The sequence below is a fragment of the Nothobranchius furzeri genome, chromosome 17 (assembly GCF_043380555.1).
Source record: "Nothobranchius furzeri strain GRZ-AD chromosome 17, NfurGRZ-RIMD1, whole genome shotgun sequence".
NCBI classification, from domain to species: Eukaryota; Metazoa; Chordata; class Actinopteri; order Cyprinodontiformes; family Nothobranchiidae; genus Nothobranchius; species Nothobranchius furzeri.
In genome coordinates this window covers 46,672,346-46,694,328 of record NC_091757.1, presented here as the reverse complement: position 1 = coordinate 46,694,328, position 21,983 = coordinate 46,672,346, and the positions used below count along the sequence as shown (strand labels likewise).

The 21,983-nt window shown below is 39.1% G+C and overlaps 1 protein-coding gene across 1 annotated transcript; it reads left to right on the top strand.

The window, feature by feature from the left end:
• The first annotated feature begins 38 nt into the window (after positions 1-38).
• Positions 39-20,935, top strand: kntc1 (kinetochore associated 1). Its single transcript, XM_015972995.3, has 62 exons — positions 39-164; positions 299-442; positions 578-698; positions 776-891; positions 1,000-1,078; positions 1,227-1,304; positions 1,388-1,422; positions 1,502-1,612; positions 1,709-1,802; positions 1,973-2,025; positions 2,107-2,219; positions 2,749-2,803; positions 2,888-2,986; positions 3,074-3,117; positions 3,200-3,262; positions 3,347-3,422; positions 3,515-3,640; positions 3,731-3,897; positions 3,995-4,106; positions 4,260-4,403; positions 4,473-4,529; positions 5,582-5,653; positions 5,737-5,856; positions 6,131-6,277; positions 8,211-8,306; positions 8,436-8,539; positions 8,625-8,727; positions 8,800-8,934; positions 9,020-9,139; positions 9,314-9,386; positions 9,965-10,032; positions 10,111-10,412; positions 10,545-10,717; positions 10,866-10,966; positions 11,174-11,303; positions 11,378-11,434; positions 11,518-11,681; positions 11,764-11,868; positions 11,950-12,078; positions 12,381-12,497; positions 12,592-12,701; positions 12,800-13,016; positions 13,257-13,346; positions 13,441-13,606; positions 13,780-13,838; positions 13,923-14,139; positions 14,236-14,309; positions 14,409-14,619; positions 15,721-15,833; positions 15,950-16,005; positions 16,188-16,266; positions 16,355-16,479; positions 16,559-16,694; positions 16,794-16,889; positions 17,023-17,079; positions 17,334-17,388; positions 17,709-17,772; positions 18,136-18,265; positions 18,341-18,430; positions 19,157-19,311; positions 20,521-20,623; positions 20,762-20,935. Exons 2-62 carry the CDS (start codon positions 308-310, stop codon positions 20,795-20,797), a joined length of 6,633 nt encoding a protein of 2,210 aa, XP_015828481.1. The 5' UTR covers positions 39-164; positions 299-307; the 3' UTR covers positions 20,798-20,935.
• Positions 20,936-21,983: the final 1,048 nt, after the last annotated feature.

Below are 21,983 nucleotides of genomic sequence, written 5' to 3'. Positions count from 1 at the left end.
ACGACCTCCCACCCCACACCCGCCAAATTCCAAAGCTAATGTTATGGAACAGCGTCGACGACGCGCTGTGTTCTTTCTTTCTTTGTCTCAACTGGTGAACTGTTATTACCAGCTAATGTTTACACTTTTTATCGAACGGAACAGCTTCGGTTTTATACGAGCAGGTACGTTTTGTTAGTTTGCTCATTTGTAATCAAATTTGAACGTAATTATCGTCCACATCTAGTAAGATTAGCAGACTGTATGCTTTAGCTAATGTAGAAAACAGCTATCAAAAGTTCCTTCTCGTCTGTTTTAGCTTCACGAAATGGCGATGTGGAGCGACATTGAACTTCTTACCAACGAGGATTCCAGCACAGTGCGTTTCGATGGAGTGTCAAAGGAGGGACATGGTAGCTGTTTGTACCAAGTGGACACACTGGTTAAAATATCTGCCAGCCAGGTACGTAGTACCCGTATTTACATTATTGGAATAAAAAATTCTGCTAGGATCTCAGATCTCACTAGGAATACAACACTGTATCTCAAGTGACTCTGAGACTTTATGACAGGTGATGTAAATGTTTGGTTTTGGCAGGTGCAGGCAGATCCCCAGCTGTCATCCTTCAATGGTTCAAACTGGGGTATTGTTGTTGTTGACAAGACAGTGATCATGTTTGATCAGAGCTACCAGACCATCCTGCTGCTCCTCCACTTTGGTAATACATCACATTTTAATGTTCACTGTATCAGTTTGATTTGATGAATTATTGATTTGTTTTGATCTTTTTATCAGAAACCGATGTGGATGCCATTGATATTTGCCTCGAAGGACAGTTTTTGGTGGTCTGTGAAAGAAACGGAAACCTTCATTTGATTTATGTCCCACACAAGAGAATCCTCCTCACCAGGGTACACGTGTATTTAATTTAAACATTAATATTAGCAGTAGGACTTTGTTGTTTTATTTCACTTTTGTATCTGATTGAAGTGTGATATCTATGTTGGCTTAATTTGCAGGCTTTGGTTGACAAACCTTCCAGTGAAAACAAGAAAACCTATCGCTATGTGGCCATAAAGGAGGACGAGTCATCCTCTGGTAAAATTTTCATACTTAAACTGAAAAGAGTCATTAATGTCTAAAAGATGGCATAATCTATTTTTTCATCTAATAATTCATTTGTGTCTAATATAAAATTTTCTTGGCCTAAAATCTTTCATTTTTACCTTTGTTTTTTTTATGTCAGGAATGTTTCATGTGTTCCTCCTTATAAAAAATGGATTTTTCCACATTTCAAATTTTGCTTTGGCAAAGATCGAGACAGGTATTTCAGTTTTATTTGCAAAATCTTCTAAGTTAATTTGGAACCACGTTTTAAGTAATTTCTTTGTTCCTTTAATGCTGTAGCAATTGAAAAAATGGACGATGGGGCTTTGAAAGAAGTGAGTTAAGTAAAAATTTACAATGTTTCCCATTCATTAATAACTGTTTTATAATTATAAAATAATCTTTTTAAATTAGCTCCAGAGTCTCATCAAGGTAGACCTCACCTCCACAGAGGAGTACCATGACGAGGGTAACAGCACAGCCGTGATGTTTAATCTTGGCCATGAACTCCACCTCATGATTGGGGTCGGTGTCCCTTAGGAGACTGAGAAACATCTAATTCAGGATAGTTAAAATTTTGTAGTTACGCATGTTTTCTTTCCCTACTTTATAATTTGGCAGGGGGGCAAAGAAAATGTTGTGACTCACTGGAAGATGGATCCACTTCAGGCCAAGATGTGCTTTGCTCAGTCCATCGACAACAGCTTAATCCCTGGTAACATTTCATTTAGTCTTTTCGAATCCAAACGTGTGTTATTTATTTTAAAGTGATGGATTGTTGTAGTTTTGCGGTGTTTAAACCAATAAAGTGAAACAGTTGATAACAAACATGTAACAGAACTGAAGTTAAATCTTGACATGGGTTTTTGTGTGTTTTCTCTTCAGGTGTGAAAAAGATGATGGTGATGGAAAACCTGTTGTATATTCTTGACTCTGAGGTAAGTTCACTGGTAGTTATTAGAGACTGAAAATTTTAAATGGTAATAACTTTGTGTCTCACACTGATCCCTCATTCTCAGGACAATCTGAGTCTTTGGGACATCCACCTTCTTATAATGATTCATTGTTGGCCAGATCTTCCCATTTATGACTTTGAACTCACCACAGAGTGCGACTCTGCCTCCATGATAGTGTAAGTATCCGTTTGTCATTAAGTGGTGTTACTTTACAGGTGTGGAACACTGAAAAAAACATTTTAATGGATATTTCTGATAATAATTGGTCACTTTTGAGTTTTAATGCAGGCTGAGCATGAAAATAGCATTAGCTTGTGATAGAAAATAGACGGTGAAACTCTAGGATTAGAAAAGCCTGTCTGTTAAAATTCATGGACTCACCCATTTTGACTCGCGACAGGGAAGGCAGAGAACGTCTCAGCTGGTAGAAGCTAACTGTTAGCATTAGCAACTCTACCATGCAGCAGAACTCCACCAGGCTTGTATTATTTGTGAAGGTAAAACATCAACGTTGCAAAGCCAGTGGAGTCAGTGGTGGTTGTGTTTCTGTTAGCCAATTAGAGGGGAGATGTCCAAATATCAGGAAGTAAGACTCCAAATCCTGCCGTGTTGAGCTCTCCTCAGAAGTGGCATTTTTCTAGTTCCTGAAACAAACGTATTGATCAAACTATACAGAAAGATGCAAATATAATAAATTTTTTGCAGTCAAGAAAAGGGGGGCATGAAGATGATCATGCTGACAAAGCAAGGAAACAGTCAGGTAATAGCACACATCTAATGAAATTGTCAGATTATTTAAAAATATATATATATATTCTTATGTTTTTTGCTTTTTACATTCCAGATCCGCTCATTTGAAATAAGATGTCTTCCCTCCATGAGTGTTTGTTTCTCTCTGGATGTCTCCTCGGTCTCCTGTCTCGTCCAGATGAAAACAAACATGGTAAATAGTCAAATATAGTAAATTATCAGAGTTTTTGCCTGTGCCGTTTCTAGATTAAGATATTTCTTCTTACTTTCATCATTTCAGGACACAATGTATTTGGTTGAGGGGATGTGTGTGAACCCAGAAAGGTGAGAGGTCTGGTTATTTAAATACTTTTTCATCCATCGCTGGAATATTTATTTTTAAACATTATTGTTTTGTTCTGTGTAGTCGAGGGGAGCCTGTAGCTTCTGTTCTCATCAGATGTTTCACAGAGGCTTTGCCAGAGAACAGGTACCAAATTTTTTCCTTTTATGTTTTTCTACAAGTTGCAGTTCGTGCCTCATTATCACCTTTTATTTTTTATTCTGTCTCTAGATTTAGCAGACTTCTTCACAGACACATGTTTGAAGAGGCAGAAAAATTTGCCATCACGTTTGAGCTTGATGTAGAGGTAGACATTTTGTGTTCTGCGCAGAAGTCAACAGATTTTAAAGTCTCTTACTCTTATTTCTGGGATGCTTATCTGGCGGTTTTGTTTTCCAGCTCGTCTACAAAGTGAAGCTCGATTTTGTGCTGGAGCAGCTGGCCTCTGCATCAGTGGGTGGATATGGACAGGAGGTGTGGTCTGAACTTGTAGATGAGGCTAAGACCAACCTGATGAAAATCACAGTGAGCGCAACAAAGCAGCTTTTGTCTGACCTCGAGTCACATTTTCAAAAGCATAACGTTTTACTAACAAAATGTGTCTTTCCTTCACAGGATGAGCACTATGTGGTGGAATATTGCCTGAAGGCCCCGTGGCCGACCTTTGAGACCGCAGAGAAGATGTTAAACCACGCTGCCTCGCGATACTCCTCCTTACAGATACAAGAGGCCTTAGCCAGGCTGGCGACCTTCTGCAACCTACACGGCTTAGAAAATTTCAAGTAAAGTCAAAACCTTTCTCTTTCAACAGAATGACTTCCAAATGGTTGGTTTATTTTGTGCGTGGATCAGTAATTTAAAGTTTATTTTTACTCACAGTGGAATTGCCTGGATCGAGTTTTTGAACAGCACCGACAATCTAGGAGATGTTTTAACTCATTTAAGAGATGGGGACATGAAGGGTGCACAGTTCATTTGGCTCAGATGTGAGGTAACAAATCGTTAAGTTTGTTTTATATTATTTTTCAGTTCAATATGCAACATCTTTTCATTTATCCGTCATTTCACCATTTGTTGAATAAAAGTAACTAAACAAAATGTTATGGAACAGGTGGGATGATCTCTAGTGTTTTATTTTGGACAGGGGCAGATTGCTGAAGAGTTTAATGAGAAGAGTCTGGATGCGGTCCTCAGCGCCATTCCAGAAGACCTGCCTTCCAAAGACCTCTGTCCCTGGTTCAGGACCGTTTTTGTTCCTTTTGTTAGGAGAGTCCTCCCAAAAGGACAGGTAGGAAATATTCACTTGTAAGTAAAGAGCTACATTTGGGGCATTTAAAATGTTTTTGTGTGCCTACAGAGAATCTTGGCTAAGTGGATTGAGCAAAAGGCAAGGAATCTGGAGTTAACTGAGAAGGTAAACAAATTAACTATTAAAAGATGGTGTTTGAGTCTTTTAGGTTATTTGTACAACAAAATACGTCTTAGTTTAAAGGTACTTTACGGAGTTTTGAATTTTTATGCTCGCAATTGCCCCCTCAGGTCAAAAGCGTAACGGCAACTTCAATAGTAGGCTCGTGCACGAGGCGCGCATGCTGTACGTGCACACTCCTTAACGAAAATAACAGCTGAGACAGTCCCTTGTGTGTGTGGCACGGAGGACAGAGGACAGGAGAACGCACAGCTAATTAATTAAATAAGTTGGTTCTGTACCTTTCTCTTCAGCACAGCCGACAAAGGTTTATGATGGGTCAGTCTCCCTGCATGCTCAGATCATTCCCTTCCCTTGCTTGAAAAATTGTTCCAAAATGAAAGTTGAACCCACATCTTTTTTTATCTGTGAATTTAATGCCGTTCAGCGAGTCTCAAATAAAAAATATACCATTAATGTAAAAAAGAAACTAAATAAGCTATGTTCACATCCAGAATCGAACCCAGGTCTATTGCATGAGAGTCTGACGTCTTACTAGGTGAGCTAAAGCGCCAGTGACATCCTTTGTATCTGTAACATTTATATCCTTGATGACAGCTGAAACAACGTTCAAAGAACGGTTCGGAGCGAAAATGGCTATTTTGTTGCTAATTTGCAGAAAATATCTAGAAGAAAGTAGCTAAGGATCCTCAGAAATGTAGCTAGGTTCATCACTAGGCGTTAGGAACAGCGACAAAGTTGCTGAGTTGGCACTACCTCACTCTCTGCTGCTAAAGCTACGGATACCGAATGCTACGTGCTATGCCTGAGCGTGAACGCGCATGAAGCAGCCTGCTCGACCCGAGCATCTCTTTTTCTGTGATTTTACAGAAAAACAGGCAATCACAGTAAAAATGCCAGGGCTCGTTCTACAGGACCAGGGCATTGCAGGAGAATGTATGAAGAAGAAATTTATTATTTCTATACATATTTTGGCTGTCAAACTTCCATAATGCCCCTTTAAGCAGTTTTGGTGATGCAGTTGCTTTTTATCTCAGGGATCTTGGCCTCAGAATGGACTGGACCTGGCGGTGCTTGGACTTCCGTCTCTGTGGGCCTGGATGAAATCTGTAAAACATTAATAATTATTTTTGTCTCCTTCTTAGTAATGACCAGTTTGATTAACAGTATTGTTTTTTATAATTTGGTTAAGGATTTTAATGATGGTGCTGAGGAGCTGGAGAACCTCAAGTCCCTCGTGTCAAACCTCCAACAGCTTCTGGAGCTCCACCAGAAGTATAACTGCAGACTTTCACTTTCAGTATTCGAGAAGGTGTGTGTTAATATTGACACGTATCAGCTGCACCTCGTCTTTTTAAAGTGTTACATGTTGTACCTTTAACCCAAGAGATTAAACTTGATCAGATAAAATTAAATGTGGAAATAGTGGAAAACAGCAAAATGATGTATATTTTAGTTTATTTGAGCATCAAGGTAGCTCTGGTTTAGAAATCCTGCTTTAACATTTTCTATTTGATCAGAATGGTCGACTTGTCTGTTTGCTAAGAGCTGCAGTCATGTTGATTTAGTTTGTTTTGTCCTTTTAGAAGAGAAGTGTGTGGAGCGTGGCGTTCTTCATGCTGGACAAAGTTGCTGCTCCAGAGCTGATCGCCACCACGGTGGAAAACGCCATCTTGCCGTACGCCGAGGAGCACAAGATTCCTGTCAATGAGTTGCTGCTGCAGTACATCAAGGTAAAACACTGCACTGCTGAATGTTATTCTAAAGAAGTCGCATTATGCATTGTGCTGCCACGTGGGTCTCTGCTGCTTCTACAGGTCCTTCTCAAAAAATTAGCATATTGTGATAAAGTTCATTATTTTCTGTAATGTACTGATAAACATTAGACTTTCATATATATTAGATTCATTACACACAACTGATGTAGTTCAAGCCTTTTATTGTTTCTAATATTGATGATTTTGGCATACAGCTCATGAAAACCCCAAATTCCTATCTCAAAAAATTAGCATATCATGAAAAGGTTCTCTAAACGAGTTATTAACCAATCATCTGAACCAACTAATTAACTCTAAACACCTGCAGAAGATTCCTGAAGCTTTTAAAAACTCCCAGCCTGGTTCATTACTCAGAACCGCAATCATGGGTAAGACTGCCGACCTGACTGCTGTCCAGAAGGCCATCATTGACACCCTCAAGCAAGAGTGTAAGACACAGAAAGAAATTTCTGAACGAATAGGCTGTTCCCAGAGTGCTGTATCAAGGCACCTCAGTGGGAAGTCTGTGGGAAGGAAAAAGTGTGGCAGAAAACGCTGCACAACGAGAAGAGGTGATCGGACCCTGAGGAAGATTGTGGAGAAGGACCGATTCCAGACCTTGGGGGACCTGCGGATGTAGTGGACTGAGTCTGGAGTAGAAACATCCAGAGCCATCGTGTACAGGCGTGTGCAGGAAATGGGCAACAGGTGCCGCATTCCCCAGTTCAAGCCACTTTTGAACCAGAAACAGCGGCAGAAGCGCCTGACCTGGGCTACAGAGAAGCAGCACTGGACTGTTGCTCAGTGGTCCAAAGTATTTTTTTCGGATGAAAGCAAAATTTGCATGTCATTCAGAAATCAAGGTGCCGAAGACTGGGCAGAGGGAAATGCCAAAATGCCTGAAGTCCAGTGTCAAGTACCCACAGTCAGTGATGGTCTGGGGTGCCATGTCAGCTGCTGGTGTTGGTCCACTGTGTTTTATCAAGGGCAGGGTCAATGCAGCTAGCTATCAGGTGATTTTGGAGAACTTCATGCTTCCATCTGCTGAAAAGCTTTATGGAGATGAAGATTTCATTTTTCAGCACGACCTGGCACCTGCTCACAGTGCCAAAACCACTGGTAAATGGTTTACTGACCATGGTATTACTGGGCTCAATTGGCCTGCCAACTCTCCTGACCTGAACCCCGTAGAGAATCTGTGGGATATTGAGAAGAGAACGTTGAGAGATGCAAGACCCAACACTCTGGATGAGCTATCGAAGCATCCTGGGCCTCCATAACACCTCAGCAGTGCCACAGGCTGATTGCCTCCATGCCACGCCGCATTGAAGCAGTCATTTCTGCAAAAGGATTCCCAACCAATTACTGAACATAATTATTTAAAGGTTGATATATTTTTTTGTATTAAAAACACTTTTCTTTTATTGGTCGGATGAAATTTGCTAATTGTTTGAGATAGGAATTTTGGGTTTTCATGAGCTGTACGCCAAAATCATCGATATTAGAAACAATAAAAGGCTTGAACTACTTCAGTTGTGTGTAATGAATCTAATATATATGAAAGTCTAATGATTATCAGTACATTACAGAGAATAATGAACTTTATCACAATATGCTAATTTTTTAGAAGGACCTGTATAAACGCTCTAAACATGACAAAACTTGTCCATCCATTTTCTGTTTGTGTTTGCTTTTAGAAACGTTTCGAAAAGTCTCCCGAGACTTTCGACTTTCGAAACGGCAAAAAAATAAATTTTCAAAATAAAAATCTCAATCCATATATTTTTTCAGGCTTTTATTTCATCAACATGTAATTTTGTTTTTATTCAGAGAAATTCAATTTAATGCACTTTTCCTTTTTATAAGATTACAATGTCAGTGCTTTGTTTTGATTTTGGGTTTTGACCAGGATCTGCTGGAGCACTGCAGTTCTCAGACATCAACACTTTTCACAGAATGGGAAGCCAAAGCAGTGGCTGTTCTCTGCTGCTTGACTGACACAGATGTAAGTTTGTTTTATTTCATTTTTACAAGTTTTGACTACAAAAGATCAGCCTTAGCAGCTGCAGAAAAGCCAGACAATGAAGAAAAATGTTTTTTGCTGACAAAGTGTCATGATTGTGTTTCCTGCCAGCTGATGGTGGATGCTGTGCTGGAGCTCATGGAGAAAGCTGTGGTACCCTGGAGCAATGTGGTAGAAACGCTCGTACATCAGTACCTAGAGATGGACGGACCGAAGTATGAACATATTGGTTTTGCCTATAAAATAGTTACTGTTTACATAATCTAGAACCAGAGAATGATTTTGTTCTGTTTTTATCAGACAAGAGCTCCTGAAGGAGAGCTACCGTATGATGGAGATTAGGAAACTTCTCCGAGGCTACGGCATTCGCAGTCTCAACCTCTCTGACAACACTAAAGTCATGGTAACATTATTTCAGTTGGATGTGAATTTTGTTGCCAACCAAGTAACATCCATTCAATGTTATGTTTAACAGACACTGATACGATGCATCCTGAAAAAAAACTTACCGACGTCTTTGGAGGACGCTCTGACCTTAGCGGAAGCATATAAACTCCCAACAATGCAGATACATTTTCTTTACCTCATTCAGCTGATAGGCCAAAGCAAGGTATTAAAATAAAAAATGAATGTAAGCAACTGTTACTGGTGTATGCTTGTGGGATACTGTGAGGAGGTTCTCCTGCTTCTTTCAGACTGAGGAGGTGCTGACTCTCCTGAAGAGTCTGTCACCATCAGAGGCTGCGTGTGTGATCGAACGTCTCACCTCGTGGGCTCGGCTGCAGCTGGAGGACAAACGCCACATTTCTGAGCAGGTGAGAACAAGAAAATATCCTAACTGTTCATTTAAATGATGCATGAACAAAAATAAACGGGGAAATGCTACTTAATAAATTACCAACGTAAGTCCTTAAAAAATAAAGGTAAAAAATAAGCCTTAAATGATCTGATCTAATTATCACAACTTCTTCCTTGTTTGTCTTTACTAGCACCAGAAACAGCAGATGGTTGTAGCTCAGGTGATGGTGGAGGCTCTTAAATATCTGCATATCATCGTGAAAAGTAAGTGATGAAATTGCAATTCGTTTAATAGTCAGTTTTTTTTTCTCACCGACATGTTGGATTCAGAGTTTCACCTAATACATCTTGACAAATGAGGATGAGAATTAGATTTTTATTTAAGGTTGAGACATAGTTACCACAGTTGGTTCTAATTTAGTTTAATTTGTACCAAACAACCTTGATGAGACTTTCTTTACCTGATCATTGACCAACTTCCAACTGCCGAGAATTCAGTGAATATATATATATATATATATATATATATGTATGTATGTATGTATGTATGTATGTATGTATGTATGTATGTATGTATATATATATATATATATATATATATATATATATATATATATATATGTATGTATGTATGTATGTATGTATGTATGTATGTGTATATATATATATATATATATATATATATATATATGTATATATATGTATATATAAATATACCGGTAAGCTTGTACTGCATGAATCTAAGGCAGATGTCAGTATTAACATTCTGAATCATAGCAATGAACATTTTTAAATGTGCACTTGTTTTTAGAGTAATACATCTGAAGTTTTTCTTTTTGCAGATGATGCTCTTATAAGCATGCAATGTGAGAATGATCTCATCATGTTCCAAGCGATCGCCCACCTGCAGGTGAGACTTGTTTACAGAACTCATAAGTCTAGTTTTGATTTAGTTTTTAACTTGCCATTTTTAAAATTCCCCCGTTAGGAGGATTTTGATGTTTTCTTCACCCCCTCCAACTACGAGGATCCAAATATCCGAAAACAAATCCAGGAGCATCACATCACAGCTTATGAAAACACTCGAGCCCGACATTTGTCTAAAACGAAGGCGTTGACAACACCGGTCATGGCCAACGACCCCGATGGCAAGACCAAGATGATCTCAGCAGAAGCTGGTTTACGTCGTCTGGGACGGCAGCTGCAGCGCTCTGAACAGGAGCTGTGGTCCGATTTGGGCCTGAGAGCTCTGAGAGTCGGGAAAGTGGACAAGGCCCTGAAGATCTTTAGGTGTGGAGGCTGAGGTGTTCATGAACGCCGATAAACGGGGAGCTGATAAAGCTTGCAGATATTAACTTGAACAAATTGGTGTTTTATTTACAGAATGAACATTTATTTAATGTTTTGTTAATTTTCTTTCAGTGAGCTTTATGAGCACCACTATAACAGCAGTACAGGGAAGGTTTTGTTCAGTGCTGCTAAGACGTTATGCCAGATGTTGGAAGCAGATGTTCCCATGGTGCTTCCTGAAGGCATGGACTTGCCGGCAGTCATCCATGAACTGGCTTGTCAGGCCATCACTTTGTGTCACTCAGGTAATAAGAACCCGTGACTCACCGACATGATTAGTCAGAGCTGGAAGTCTGCAGCAGAATGTTTGATGGATGCATTTGACTCCAGTTTTGCTGCTTTATGAAGCATCCAGTCATTAAAAACACTCAAAAAGGATGTTAATGGTTACAGATCTGCTGCTGGATTGCTTGGAGCTTTGCAAATGCACACGAGTAGCAATGGATGTTTATCATCAGTGTCAGCTATCAGATGACTATGGGTTCATATCCAAGGTCAGTAGCTTATAGAGATGTCTTGATTGTTCTAGTTTTTGTTTGATACTTTATCTTATTTCTCATATTTCACTTATCAATCTCTACGAATTAAGGTGTTTATTTTAATTACAGTAAAAAATAATTAAAATAATGTTTTTCATAAGTGTTTAGCTTTTACAGTACAGGTGAATAAAAAATAAAGTATTTGGTTGTTATCAATGACAGGATTTGAGTTTGGAGGCTTCACAGTGGACCTTTCAGGATGTTTTTAATGAGGATTGCATTGTGCTGGATCCAGTGTCTGTGCTCCCTGTTCAGTATAAAATTACCAACTGCCTGCTGCCAGTTTCCCAAGGTAAAGATAAAAACTTTTTATGTTGCATCTTTGTATTAATCTGCACCTATAATCATGTCTGGTCTTTCTTGCAGATTCTAAACTGTTTCCACTGGACTGCTCCTGTCTGTCACATTGCTCTTTTGAAGATGGTAGGTATTAAAGGCAGCATTTTTTTAAAACTTTTCCTTAAAATACTGAAGTTATTCTTGCATTTCACTTGCCTTTTGTGCAGGTTCAAACTACATGCGGCCCCTCCTCGGTCCCCTCACCAACATGTTGCAGATGCTGCAAGAGTGCAGTCAGCTGGAGTTGGCCCTCAGAGTTCTGGTCAACTTGTACTGCAGCTGTCTGCAGCACGTCACCTCTAATGTGATGGACGTGAAGCTCAGCATGCAGGTGCATGAACAGCACATCTACAGCAACAGTCAGCTGAATTTATTGTGATCTTTTTATGATTAAACTAAACTGTATTCCTCAGCTTCATGATGCACAAGAGCTTAAGAAATACAACGTGTGTCTGAATGATTTCCGAAAAATTACAACGTCCTCTCTGAATGTCGTGGCCTTGGGCCTTTTGAACAAGGTGAGTTCAGTGTTGTTAAAAGGAACACAACATTGCAGCGTGTTTCCAACTACCAGTCACATTTTTCTTTTTGCTCTGCAGGTGTTTAACTGGAGAGTGGTCGACTGTGATCTGGCCATCGGTCTTTGTACACTCCTCTCTAAAGCAGAAGTCTTCAAATTACTCTGGAAAGTTATCGACAACACTTGGCAAAACTACGACAAAATCTTGGTGGGCAAAATCTCTGTTGTTCTGCTTTTTACATTTTTTTTTGGGTGGTGGTGGTGGTGGGGGGGGGGGGGGGTAGTACAGGAAGTAAGTTTTTAAGCACTGTCGGTCTGAACAATTTGCCTTTTTCATGTGATCTAGCTCATTAGTTTACAGTCATGTTTACACGTGAAATCTTAGAAAATATTCAATTTGCAGAAAAAAATAAAGTAGATGGTCATATATTGATTATATCTGTTATTGTTTCATATACTGATTGTATCTGTTATTGTTTCATATACTGATTGTATCTGTTATTGTTTTAGGCCGTGGCAAGGATTGGCGCCAATCTGAGCAGTTTGTACAACAAACCAGAGGAACATGAGAAGTTTCTCTCGGTGATCACTGATGCAGAGTGGGGGGTCAAGCTCAGCAAATTAGAGGTAATGAAGCTTGCTACAGACCTTTAGATCTGAAGAAATGTGTGTTTATTATCGCTGTATGTCCTCATTTGTCCTTTCCGTTCCTCCACCTCAGATATCGATCCAGTCGGTGTTCCGGCAGTGTTCTGAGAGGAAGAGCAGTCTGATCCCTGAAATGGTGAAGAACAGAAAGATCACACCAGATATTATCCTCCAGTATTGCAGGTCAGATGCATAATCCTGTTAACCCCCCCTTTTTTTTTTCCACCACACATAAAAAAGTAAAATGGTACAAACGGGTGCTAAAAGCTACTGTTTTACAGTACCTTTGGTTTAAATCGTGACCACATGATCAACCGCTACATAACAACCTTGCTGCTGCTCCAAGAGGATGAAGACAGCGAGGGTGTCATCAGCTCAGGTCAGGGACAGCTGCAGTCTCCATGCAGTGCTGACGCTCTGGAGCGAGGCTTGCAGATCATCCCGATGTTGCACAGCACCAGCGAGCTCATAGACAGTCTCTGTGCAGCCATGTTCAAGGTAAGGGTGACATGGTGCTGCAATATTATCTTTGTCATGTAAAAGTTAAATAATTTTTATGCAAACAAAAGTGAGAAATCACAACTCACAATCATCAATCCACTGTTCCTGTTTTTAAAATTACCATAGAATAGCATTCCCTGCTTATTTCAAACACATAAGTAGTTTGTTTAAACTATTTATTATGGCGCTTCTGCTGCTGCCAGAAAACCTGATGTTTACATCTCCCCTCACATGCAGCTCAGTCCTTACAACTACGAGAGAATCGAAGTGGTGCTGAAGATCATACAGGCTGCAGACGAGAATGTGACAGCCATCTCTGTTAGTCAGGTAGGAACAAATTAATAATTTTGCATTTAAAATAATAAAAATAATCTCAAATGTCTTTTTAATTAAATTATGTGGACTATGATCACTGTTTCAGGCTATGGGCCTTCTTCAGCACCTGAAGTCCTACAGGCGCACTTCTCCTCCATCAGACGTGGAGAACACGTATCTTCTGGAAAACGGGATGCTGCCAGACTCCCTGTCCAGCGGGAGACTCCCCTTCCACCTGCTCATACAGACAAAACATTACTGGAAGATTATCTGTGAGTTCACCTCTGTAATGTTGAAAAAGATGGATTTTATTCAAACTCCATCAGTTCAGTCCTTTTTGTCTTAAACTTGGCTATTGAATCACCCAAATGTATTTGTTTCCTGTGGCTATTTTAAACAATAACTAAGCTTTATTTATGTAAATTGATAATATTTTTGTTTTTAGCTCCCGAGATGAGTGACGAAACGTTCCCAACTCTACTTCTTATCAGTAAACTTATGAAGGTGCGGCGCCCAAACTGTAAATGTAATCTCTCTCTTTTATAATCAGATTTTTACCGTCAGTCCAACCCTCCTGTCTCTTTCCAGGTGAGCCTTGATAAGCTGTACATGTCGGCAGCAAACCACGTGTTTGAGAGGAAAATGAAGCCTCTCATTTTGGAGCAAAGACAGAAGGGTCAAGGTCATTGCTCCAACAAGGACACTTTTAAAGTGGCCAAGACCATGATGAAGTACATCCAGTGCATCCAGAGCCCAGAGTGGGCTGCTGCCACAGCCCATAAGATAGCCCAGGAGCTTCCAGCAGGTTTGAGCAGCACGTTAGAAACTACATCTCACATCTGTAGGGCACACATTTGTTTATTTATGTTATTTATGTCTAAATGTTTCCTGCTCTTTGAAGGCTACGAGAAGACTAAGGCACTGGAGTTCTGTTTGGCTCTTGGGGATGCATGGCTTAAAGATCCAAATCTAGAGGTCTGCGTTTCTGCTTTTAGCTTTAGATATCACATTACCAATCTAAAAACCTCGTCAAGCATTATTTTTTTATCTCTACTCCCTGATGCTGTGAAGCAGGAGGCTGCACGGGCCCGTGGGGAGACCTTTCTGTCCAAGCTGAAGCTGCAGTTTCAGCGTTCTGCCACTGAAAATACGCTGATTATGAGTCAGCTGGGCAGCCCAGAGCATCTGAAACTGACCGGGCTACCAGCCAGGCTCATCGTGGCCCTGTATGAGCACAGCAGTGTGGAGCAGCGCTTCAGAGAGACCACGGGTCTCGCGTATCCTGGTGAGCACGTTTTAAACAGTTAGGTGCCTTAACATGCAAAACAATGCAACCCTCTGTGGAAATGTTCAATTCAATTCAAAAGTACTTTATTAGTCCCAGAGGGAAATTGATTGCTGTAGTAGCTCAGAATAATAATAATAAGTCATCAAAGAGTTATTGTATATTACAGTGGCTGTTGGCAGGAAGGATCTCCAGTAGCGGTCAGTGTTGCAGCGAAACTGAAGAAGCCTCTGACTGAAGACACTCTTCCGTTGTCGGACAGTCTTGTGAAGAGAACGCTCAGGGTTGTCCATCATTTTCTTGATTCTCTGGAGAATCCTTCTTTGCATTATCTCCTCCAGCAGTTCTGAAACTGCCGAAACTCTGGCTGAGTCCTTGAAAGGGCTTGGAGTTCCTCCATCTTTTTGGCTAGTGATCTCACATTGCCCATTATGATCGATGGAAGAGATGGTTTCCTCTTTCTCTGTCTCCGTTTTCCTCCCGCTCTGCACACACGCTTCTTGCCTTTTAGCTCATTTGGGATTTGTGGCTTCAGTTGAGGTATTATTTCAGCCTTTCCAATATTAATAAGCTGCTCCTGATTGTAAACCAGCTTGTTGCCATGGTTATGCATCACAACGAATGCTCAAAAAGTGAAAAAATCTAAAAAGAAAAGCATTAAAAATCCTCCAAGCTTCACAGCACCAGAAACAGAAAAGTAAAGTGTCCAAAAAAATACAGTTTTTTTTTGAGAAACTAGAATAAAAAATACCCAAGAAAAGGCAAAACTTACATATAGTCAGCAGAGCTACTCCAACATGCAGCCACCCAGAGCAGCGCAGTTTTATATAATGCAGTGCTGGACTGTAAAAGGTCCTAAAGAAAAAGGATGTTGCTCACGCTGACTTTAATTTTCAGGAACTGGACATTTTTGTTATAATTTAAAAATAAGATTAATCAAAATGTTTGGCCTAGTTAATAGAAATTTTGTTTTCATACCAGTTTGTTTATTCTTGTTATATTATTGCCATTTTACTAGAAACACTGTCTAGTTTTGCAGCATATCATGAAACTTTCAGACTATAGCTCGCAGTCATTTCTTCTTTGTAAAATATGTTGCAGACATACACGCTGCGGTGAAGGAAATCGCCTCCATCAATAATGTGGATCTAGTGAAAATACGCTGCATTTTGTTAGAAAAGTGGATCTGTAAAACGGGTCCAGCTGTGACCAAGGTTTGTCTCTTTACTACTTTTACTTAAATTAATTAGTTTTTTATGTATTCCTGTGAAGTCTGCCTTTTTCATGTTGCATCAATGATTTAGTCTGGATTTTATTTATTTTTAATAAGGAACTTGGAAATCAAGACTGTTTCACTGACATTGAAGAGGATCCTGATTTAATGAGGTAATTTTTCAGTCACTTATAGCAGATTTTTGTAGTTTGATTAGTTAAAAGAACCACAGAGCTGAAACTCTGAGATTCTCCTGTTTGTATAAACACAATTTGTATTTAGATTCTAATCTTTAAGTAGTTTCTGTAATAATAAGACAAGTATTTAATTTTCTGTGTATTTTTGATTCCTGAAGGGTGGTCTACATACTACAGTCCTGCCCTGTGGAGGATGCCGTTGATCTTCTGAAACCTGTTTTAACTGCTGAAACCTGGGTGTGTTTTTCAAGAATGGTGCATATTTATGGATTAAATGTTCTCCAGATAGCTGCAGCTGATGCTGTTTTCTGGATTCTTCTTGCAGCCGCTCAGCACGTCAGGTCCTCGACTGACTTTCTGCCATCGAACTCGAGCGTTGCTTTGTCTCGTCCGCCTCGCAGATGCAGAAACTCTGGAGGCCCAGTTACAAATACCGAGGAACAAATCAGAGTAAGAAACAAATAAAGGTTAATTTATCTAAGTGAACGTCGGAGGAAGTGATCCTTCTGTATCTTATTTTCTCGTGCAGGTATTATCTGAAGTGCTACATCTTTGTGTCCCAGCTGGAGGTGCTGAACATTCCTTACACGTTGCAGTCTTTCCTCAGCAGTCCCAAAGAGGGTTTGGTTAAAGGCTTGTGGAAGAACCACAGTCATGAGCCACAGGTACACACAGAAGCAAAACATTAAAGCTGATCTGCACATTTCCACCAATTTACATTTTAGTTCTGATAAATTTGTTGAAAAAACTCTTTGTCGTCTCAGGCTGTGCATCTGGTGGCTGACTTGTGTTTGGAGTACCAGGTCTATGATCCTCAGCTCTGGAACAGTTTGCTGCAGAAGCTGCTAAGCTTCAACTTGGTGAGGGGTTTATTCACCAAAATGTGCTTTTAATAACGCATCGTATTAGGATTTTCTGAATTGTAAAAAACAAGCTTCCGTGCTGAAAGAAAACTCATGTCTGTGTGTTTTTTTTTTTTTTTTTTCTGTGCAGATCAGCCACCTCCAGAAGGTGCTGGAGGCAATAGTTGCTGTCCCAGCTTTGTGGGAGGTAACAATACAGTTCAGTTATTTCAGAAATACTAAAGCAGACTAAAATAAAACTGTACTAATGTTACCACAGAGACCAGGTAAATGTTAGATGTCGTTGTTTACTCTTTAGCGGATGTCCTGTTGTAGTTGAGACAAATGTAAGACAAGTATTTCTGAGCATCGCCACGGCAACAAGATGAAGGGGATTTCACATGGAAAAAAGCAAATCAGCTTTAGCGCTCTTTCGTTATTTTTTCATTTTTAATTTTACAGATTTCGAGTTTCTCCAGAACGTGGAGGAGTTTGATACTGGCACCTTTTGTTTCAGGTACGTGTGTGTGCGTGTGTGTGTGTATGTGTATAAAATCCTGATAATCTCTGTTATGCAGACTAAATTGTGTCCACACTGTATTCTATTTCCTATTACATGATGCCTCAGTAAAAAAAGAGAAGGTTTCCTTTGTTGCATGTTGCACGCCGACTATTATTGGCAGATGTGTTTAGTTTAAACCCCCTTTGTGGTTTGTGTGTCATGCTTATATAAAAGGCAGCTGTCTGTTTTTAAACTCCGAAGATTGACAACATGCACGTTTCCACTGGTGGATATTTGTCTTGAACACACCCGTGTTTCTCGTGTTTTTATTACAGCTTCACTTCCTTTGAGCCCAGATCAACGAACGACTCTCTACAGAACCTTTGTTCTCCTGCTCAAGTATGTTTTCACTGACTTTAAAGAACTGCTGCATATACGGGTAACAGCATAAAACCACATTTATTCACACATTTGATAAGTGTAAGTCTTTCACAACATCCTACCAACTCTAATTTCAGTGTATTAATGTTTAGGTATAAACCACAGACGCCAACCATGATTTTGTCCAAATCCAGCAACTTATGGTCTTTTCCATTATTGTGATTATTTGCTAAACAATCTTTGTCAACTGAAAATCTATTAAGAACATTATTTTTCTAGTATATGGATTCAGTTTGGAGGTTTGATCCAAACTCTTGAATAAGTGCATCAAGTTATTTTGTTCATGTTTTAATGGGTAATGTTTTAATTACACCCTCCAAGGTGCCCCATCCTGCTAAATTTGGATTTGATCGGAATAGCAAACCGCTTTTCTCAGTTCAATCTTCCCGCATTCGCCCTGGGAACGCTGCTCCTCATCCCGTGTGCCGGTAAAAAGACGCAGCAGGTCCAGGTGAGTGACTGTCCGTGCCACATGTCTGGAGTTATTTTGAGCCATTTATAATAACTGGCTATTCCGCTGTTGCAGGGCTTTCTGTCCATCTGTAACCCGGTCGCCGTCCTTGAGCAGGTGGATGAACTTATGAACACCGGAGAGCTAGCTGGAATCCCTTCACAGGTTAGACGACCTTTCCCAAATATTTCACTTTCCTGCAGGTTTGTCAGCCTAACTGCTTTTGTTGGACCACATTCCTTTTCCCCAGTTGTGTCTATTAATGTTATTTATTGATAATTTATTAGGGTGGTGATGCAAGCACTCTTTTTCAGTTGTTTTCATTTGTGAGAAAATCCTTAAAATAAAATGGAAACTCCAATTTCAAAGTGCCATATGAAATAATTATCCAAATGCATTTTAAACATTTTATTCTACATAATTAGCCAATCTGAGTTTTCATTTCATTGTCTTTATTTACACTAAAATTGATTATTTCTATATTTTTTTACATTAAACAAAAATTTCAAATGCTAGTTTTTTTTTTTTTTACTTTATTGTTCCATAAAGTTTTTTCTAACAAAATCAAAACAACCTGTTAATGATGTAAAAGAAGCTTTGGCTTTGCCAGACACCTTCATGTGTTTTTGTCCTTGCACATCAAGGCTGTCAGATCCTCAGCTTGGCGTGAGCAAAGCTGTTCAACAGGAAGTGATTTAGGATTATTTTGATGGTGCACAGTGCATCGTTCTGTTGACTAGATGTTACCATGGTTATATAAAAACTTACATGTCTAAGTAAGCTCAGAAATCATGTGAACAGATTTGTTTATCTAACACAAAAGATGTTTAAAATTAATCTGGATTTTATTTTTTGTGTTCTTGTTTAAAATGACCTTTTCTGCTCCTTCAGATCAGACAGACCGTGCTAACGTTCATCACTCAAAACAGACAGCACCAGAAACTAATAAAAACAAAACACTTCAACCATCTGAAGCAGTTTATTGTGACAAGTGGACAACCTAACCAGGTGAAGGACTTGGTGGACTGCCTCATCAGCCAGAACTGGTGAGATTTGTTTAATACATTATAACTATGTTTTCGTAATTTAGTCCATGAGTAGGTTTTATTTTTCACCATAAGAACCACTTGGTACCACATAAAAAATAACTCTGCTATGATAAGTGACCCTAAAGAGTAAACTACAACAGAATCCAATTAAACACAAATGTTACTGAGGAGATGAAGGGCTGCAGCCTCTGTCGTCTCTGGGTTGTTGAAGGTCCCTCCTCTGGAGCTGGTGAACTTTCCATCATCATCAGTTATGTTATGGTTATTGTGTTGCACAAAGAATGGTAATAGATGTTTCCGTATACATTTATCAGACGCACATCATGAGAATATGTTTTTTTGGTCTTTTATTATCCAAAAATGCCATTGAAATTCGTCAGAATATGCTTGGTTGAAAGATTTGCCAGACTAAATAAATTCCCCCATAGATTCTTTCGTGATTTTTTTTTCAATTTTATTTTGGTTTTAATAAGTAGAATTTTAACTGTTTAATGTGATGATTTTATCAAACTAAACTGGGAAGGATTACTGATTTGTACAGTTGTTAAAATACAGAATGTATAAAGTATTATGTCATTCAAGTTTTACAAGGTGTGAATTTAACTTGCATATCTGGGGCAGCAGTAGCTCAGGAGGTAGAGCGGGTTGCCTCATGATCATGGTTCATGGGTTTGATTCCAGCTACCGCCAGGGGTATCCTGCTGTTGTGTCCTTGGGCAAGACACTTCACCCAACTTGCCTGTGTTAGTGGTGGTCAGAGGGGCTGACGGCGCCAAAATGGCAGCCTCGCCTCTGTCAGACCTCCCCAGGGCGGCTGTGGCTACAAGTAGCTTACCATCACTAGCAGTGTGTGAATGTGAGAGTGTGTGAAAACGTCTTTGGGTGTCTAGAAAAGCGCTATATAAGTTCAATGCATTATTATTATTATTATTATTATATCTGTGAATCCCCAACTGCATATTTCCTCCCGCAACATGCATGTCCAAAGTGTGGCCCTGGGGGCATTTTTGTCCCCAGTAGGCATTAGATATTCACAATGGGGAAAAAAAATTTTTTTATCTAATTTCTGGCCCTGATGACCTTAGAACTTGGCAAATTAGGCCCTTGTCTCGCAAAGTTTGGACCTCCTTGTCCTACAAAGTTCAGACATTACATGTAGGACAAATGATTTTTTCTTACATTATTTTATATAAATCTGTTTTTTAGTCAGGATGACGCAGACTCACTTACTCATGAGTATCTGAAGCACAGAGAGCGTCAACAAGGGAAAAGGCTGAGGAACGGCTCCATTTCACACAACTGTCTGAAGGTAGAATCACATCCTGTTTCATGAAATGTTTAGTGGTTTTTTCCTTAGATTGTTAAGATTTTACCTTGTCTTCTTTTTTGTTTCTGTTCTGTGATCAGACACTAAACTTTTAATGTAGTTTTTTAAATTTTGTTTCAGGAGTTTCTTCAAATGGAAAATGAAGTTTCAGAATAAGACGATTATACCCTTCAGTCAAATTTATATATTCTGTTTTTTTTTGTGCCTTAAGCTGAGCTGTAATATTTGCGCTAACTTTCATCTTTTAACTGTTCATGTAATTCTTATTCACTAAATAAAACATTTCAAGTTCAACCTTTTAATGGTGCATGTTTATCTAATCTCTTTCCAGATTGTTCAATTTTATATAAGAAATTAAACCATTTTTACTCTGGATGAAATATATCACCTTAACTAGGATTGTGGCTCATTGGAAAAGTTATTTTTATTTGTATTTTTTTCATCAACTCAGAAACTTAGTTGTTTGAAATCCTGCCTGTATAGAAATGATAAAAGCACTTTATTATATTGACTCACAGGTTAAACCTACTAAATTAATTTAAACTAAAATGCTGAAAGAAAAACCTTTTTGTTAAGAAACAAAATACTGTGCCTAAACAACTGTACATCTCAGGCAACAGTGGATCATTATAAAGAATAATTGACATTTTTGTAATAAACATTAACATTTTTAACATGTTTAATAAGTTTGGGCACAAAAGAAAAGTTTTCTTTATTTAAGTGGTAAAATTAATGACACACATGTGACCACATGCATGTACTGACATTTAAATTTATTTTCATCCTTTTTTCCCTGTCTGGAAGACTTTTCTTGTAAAACAGTCATAGAAGCTTGAATCTCTAAAGGTCACGCTTGCCTTTGCTGGAGCAGTTCCTTTTATTTCGGCAGCAGGACGTGCATGCACTTTTGTTAGAAAGCAGACATGAAAATTGCAGATCCTCATCTATTGGATAGTTTGACTCATGTTGAAAACACAACTGTACAAACATTTTGGCTGTTTTGCACTTCTGAAAAGTTATGCGTTACATTGTTAGTCATGGATAACGACGAGAAAGTAGTTTTCAATGTTACAGCGATTCTACACTGCATGACTTGAGGTTTGAATGAGGAACAGAGCTGTGCAAACTTCATTCTTTGGAATTTTTGCAACATCACTGATCATCTTCCTGGCTTGTGTCACTGTTTCTGAAATTTTCAAGGAAACAAGGTGTTTGTGGTTTCAGGTATGAAACTGATAAAAAGTATGCTCAGGATGTAAAAATTATAACTTGCAATGCACTTTCTTGTAGCCTTTCTAGAATAAATAATTTCATAAAACGTTCTTTGATCAACCAGGTTGAT

What these genes read in the sequence shown, in the direction of transcription:
- kntc1 (XM_015972995.3), top strand. Translation starts at nt 308, where the DNA reads ATGGCGATGTGGAGCGACATTGAACTTCTTACCAACGAGGATTCCAGC. An exon ending in TTAAAGATCCAAATCTAGAG is followed by an intron (nt 14,310 to 14,408) that starts GTCTGCGTTTCT and finishes GCTGTGAAGCAG; the next exon opens with GAGGCTGCACGGGCCCGTGG. An exon ending in ACCACAGTCATGAGCCACAG is followed by an intron (nt 16,695 to 16,793) that starts GTACACACAGAA and finishes TTGTCGTCTCAG; the next exon opens with GCTGTGCATCTGGTGGCTGA.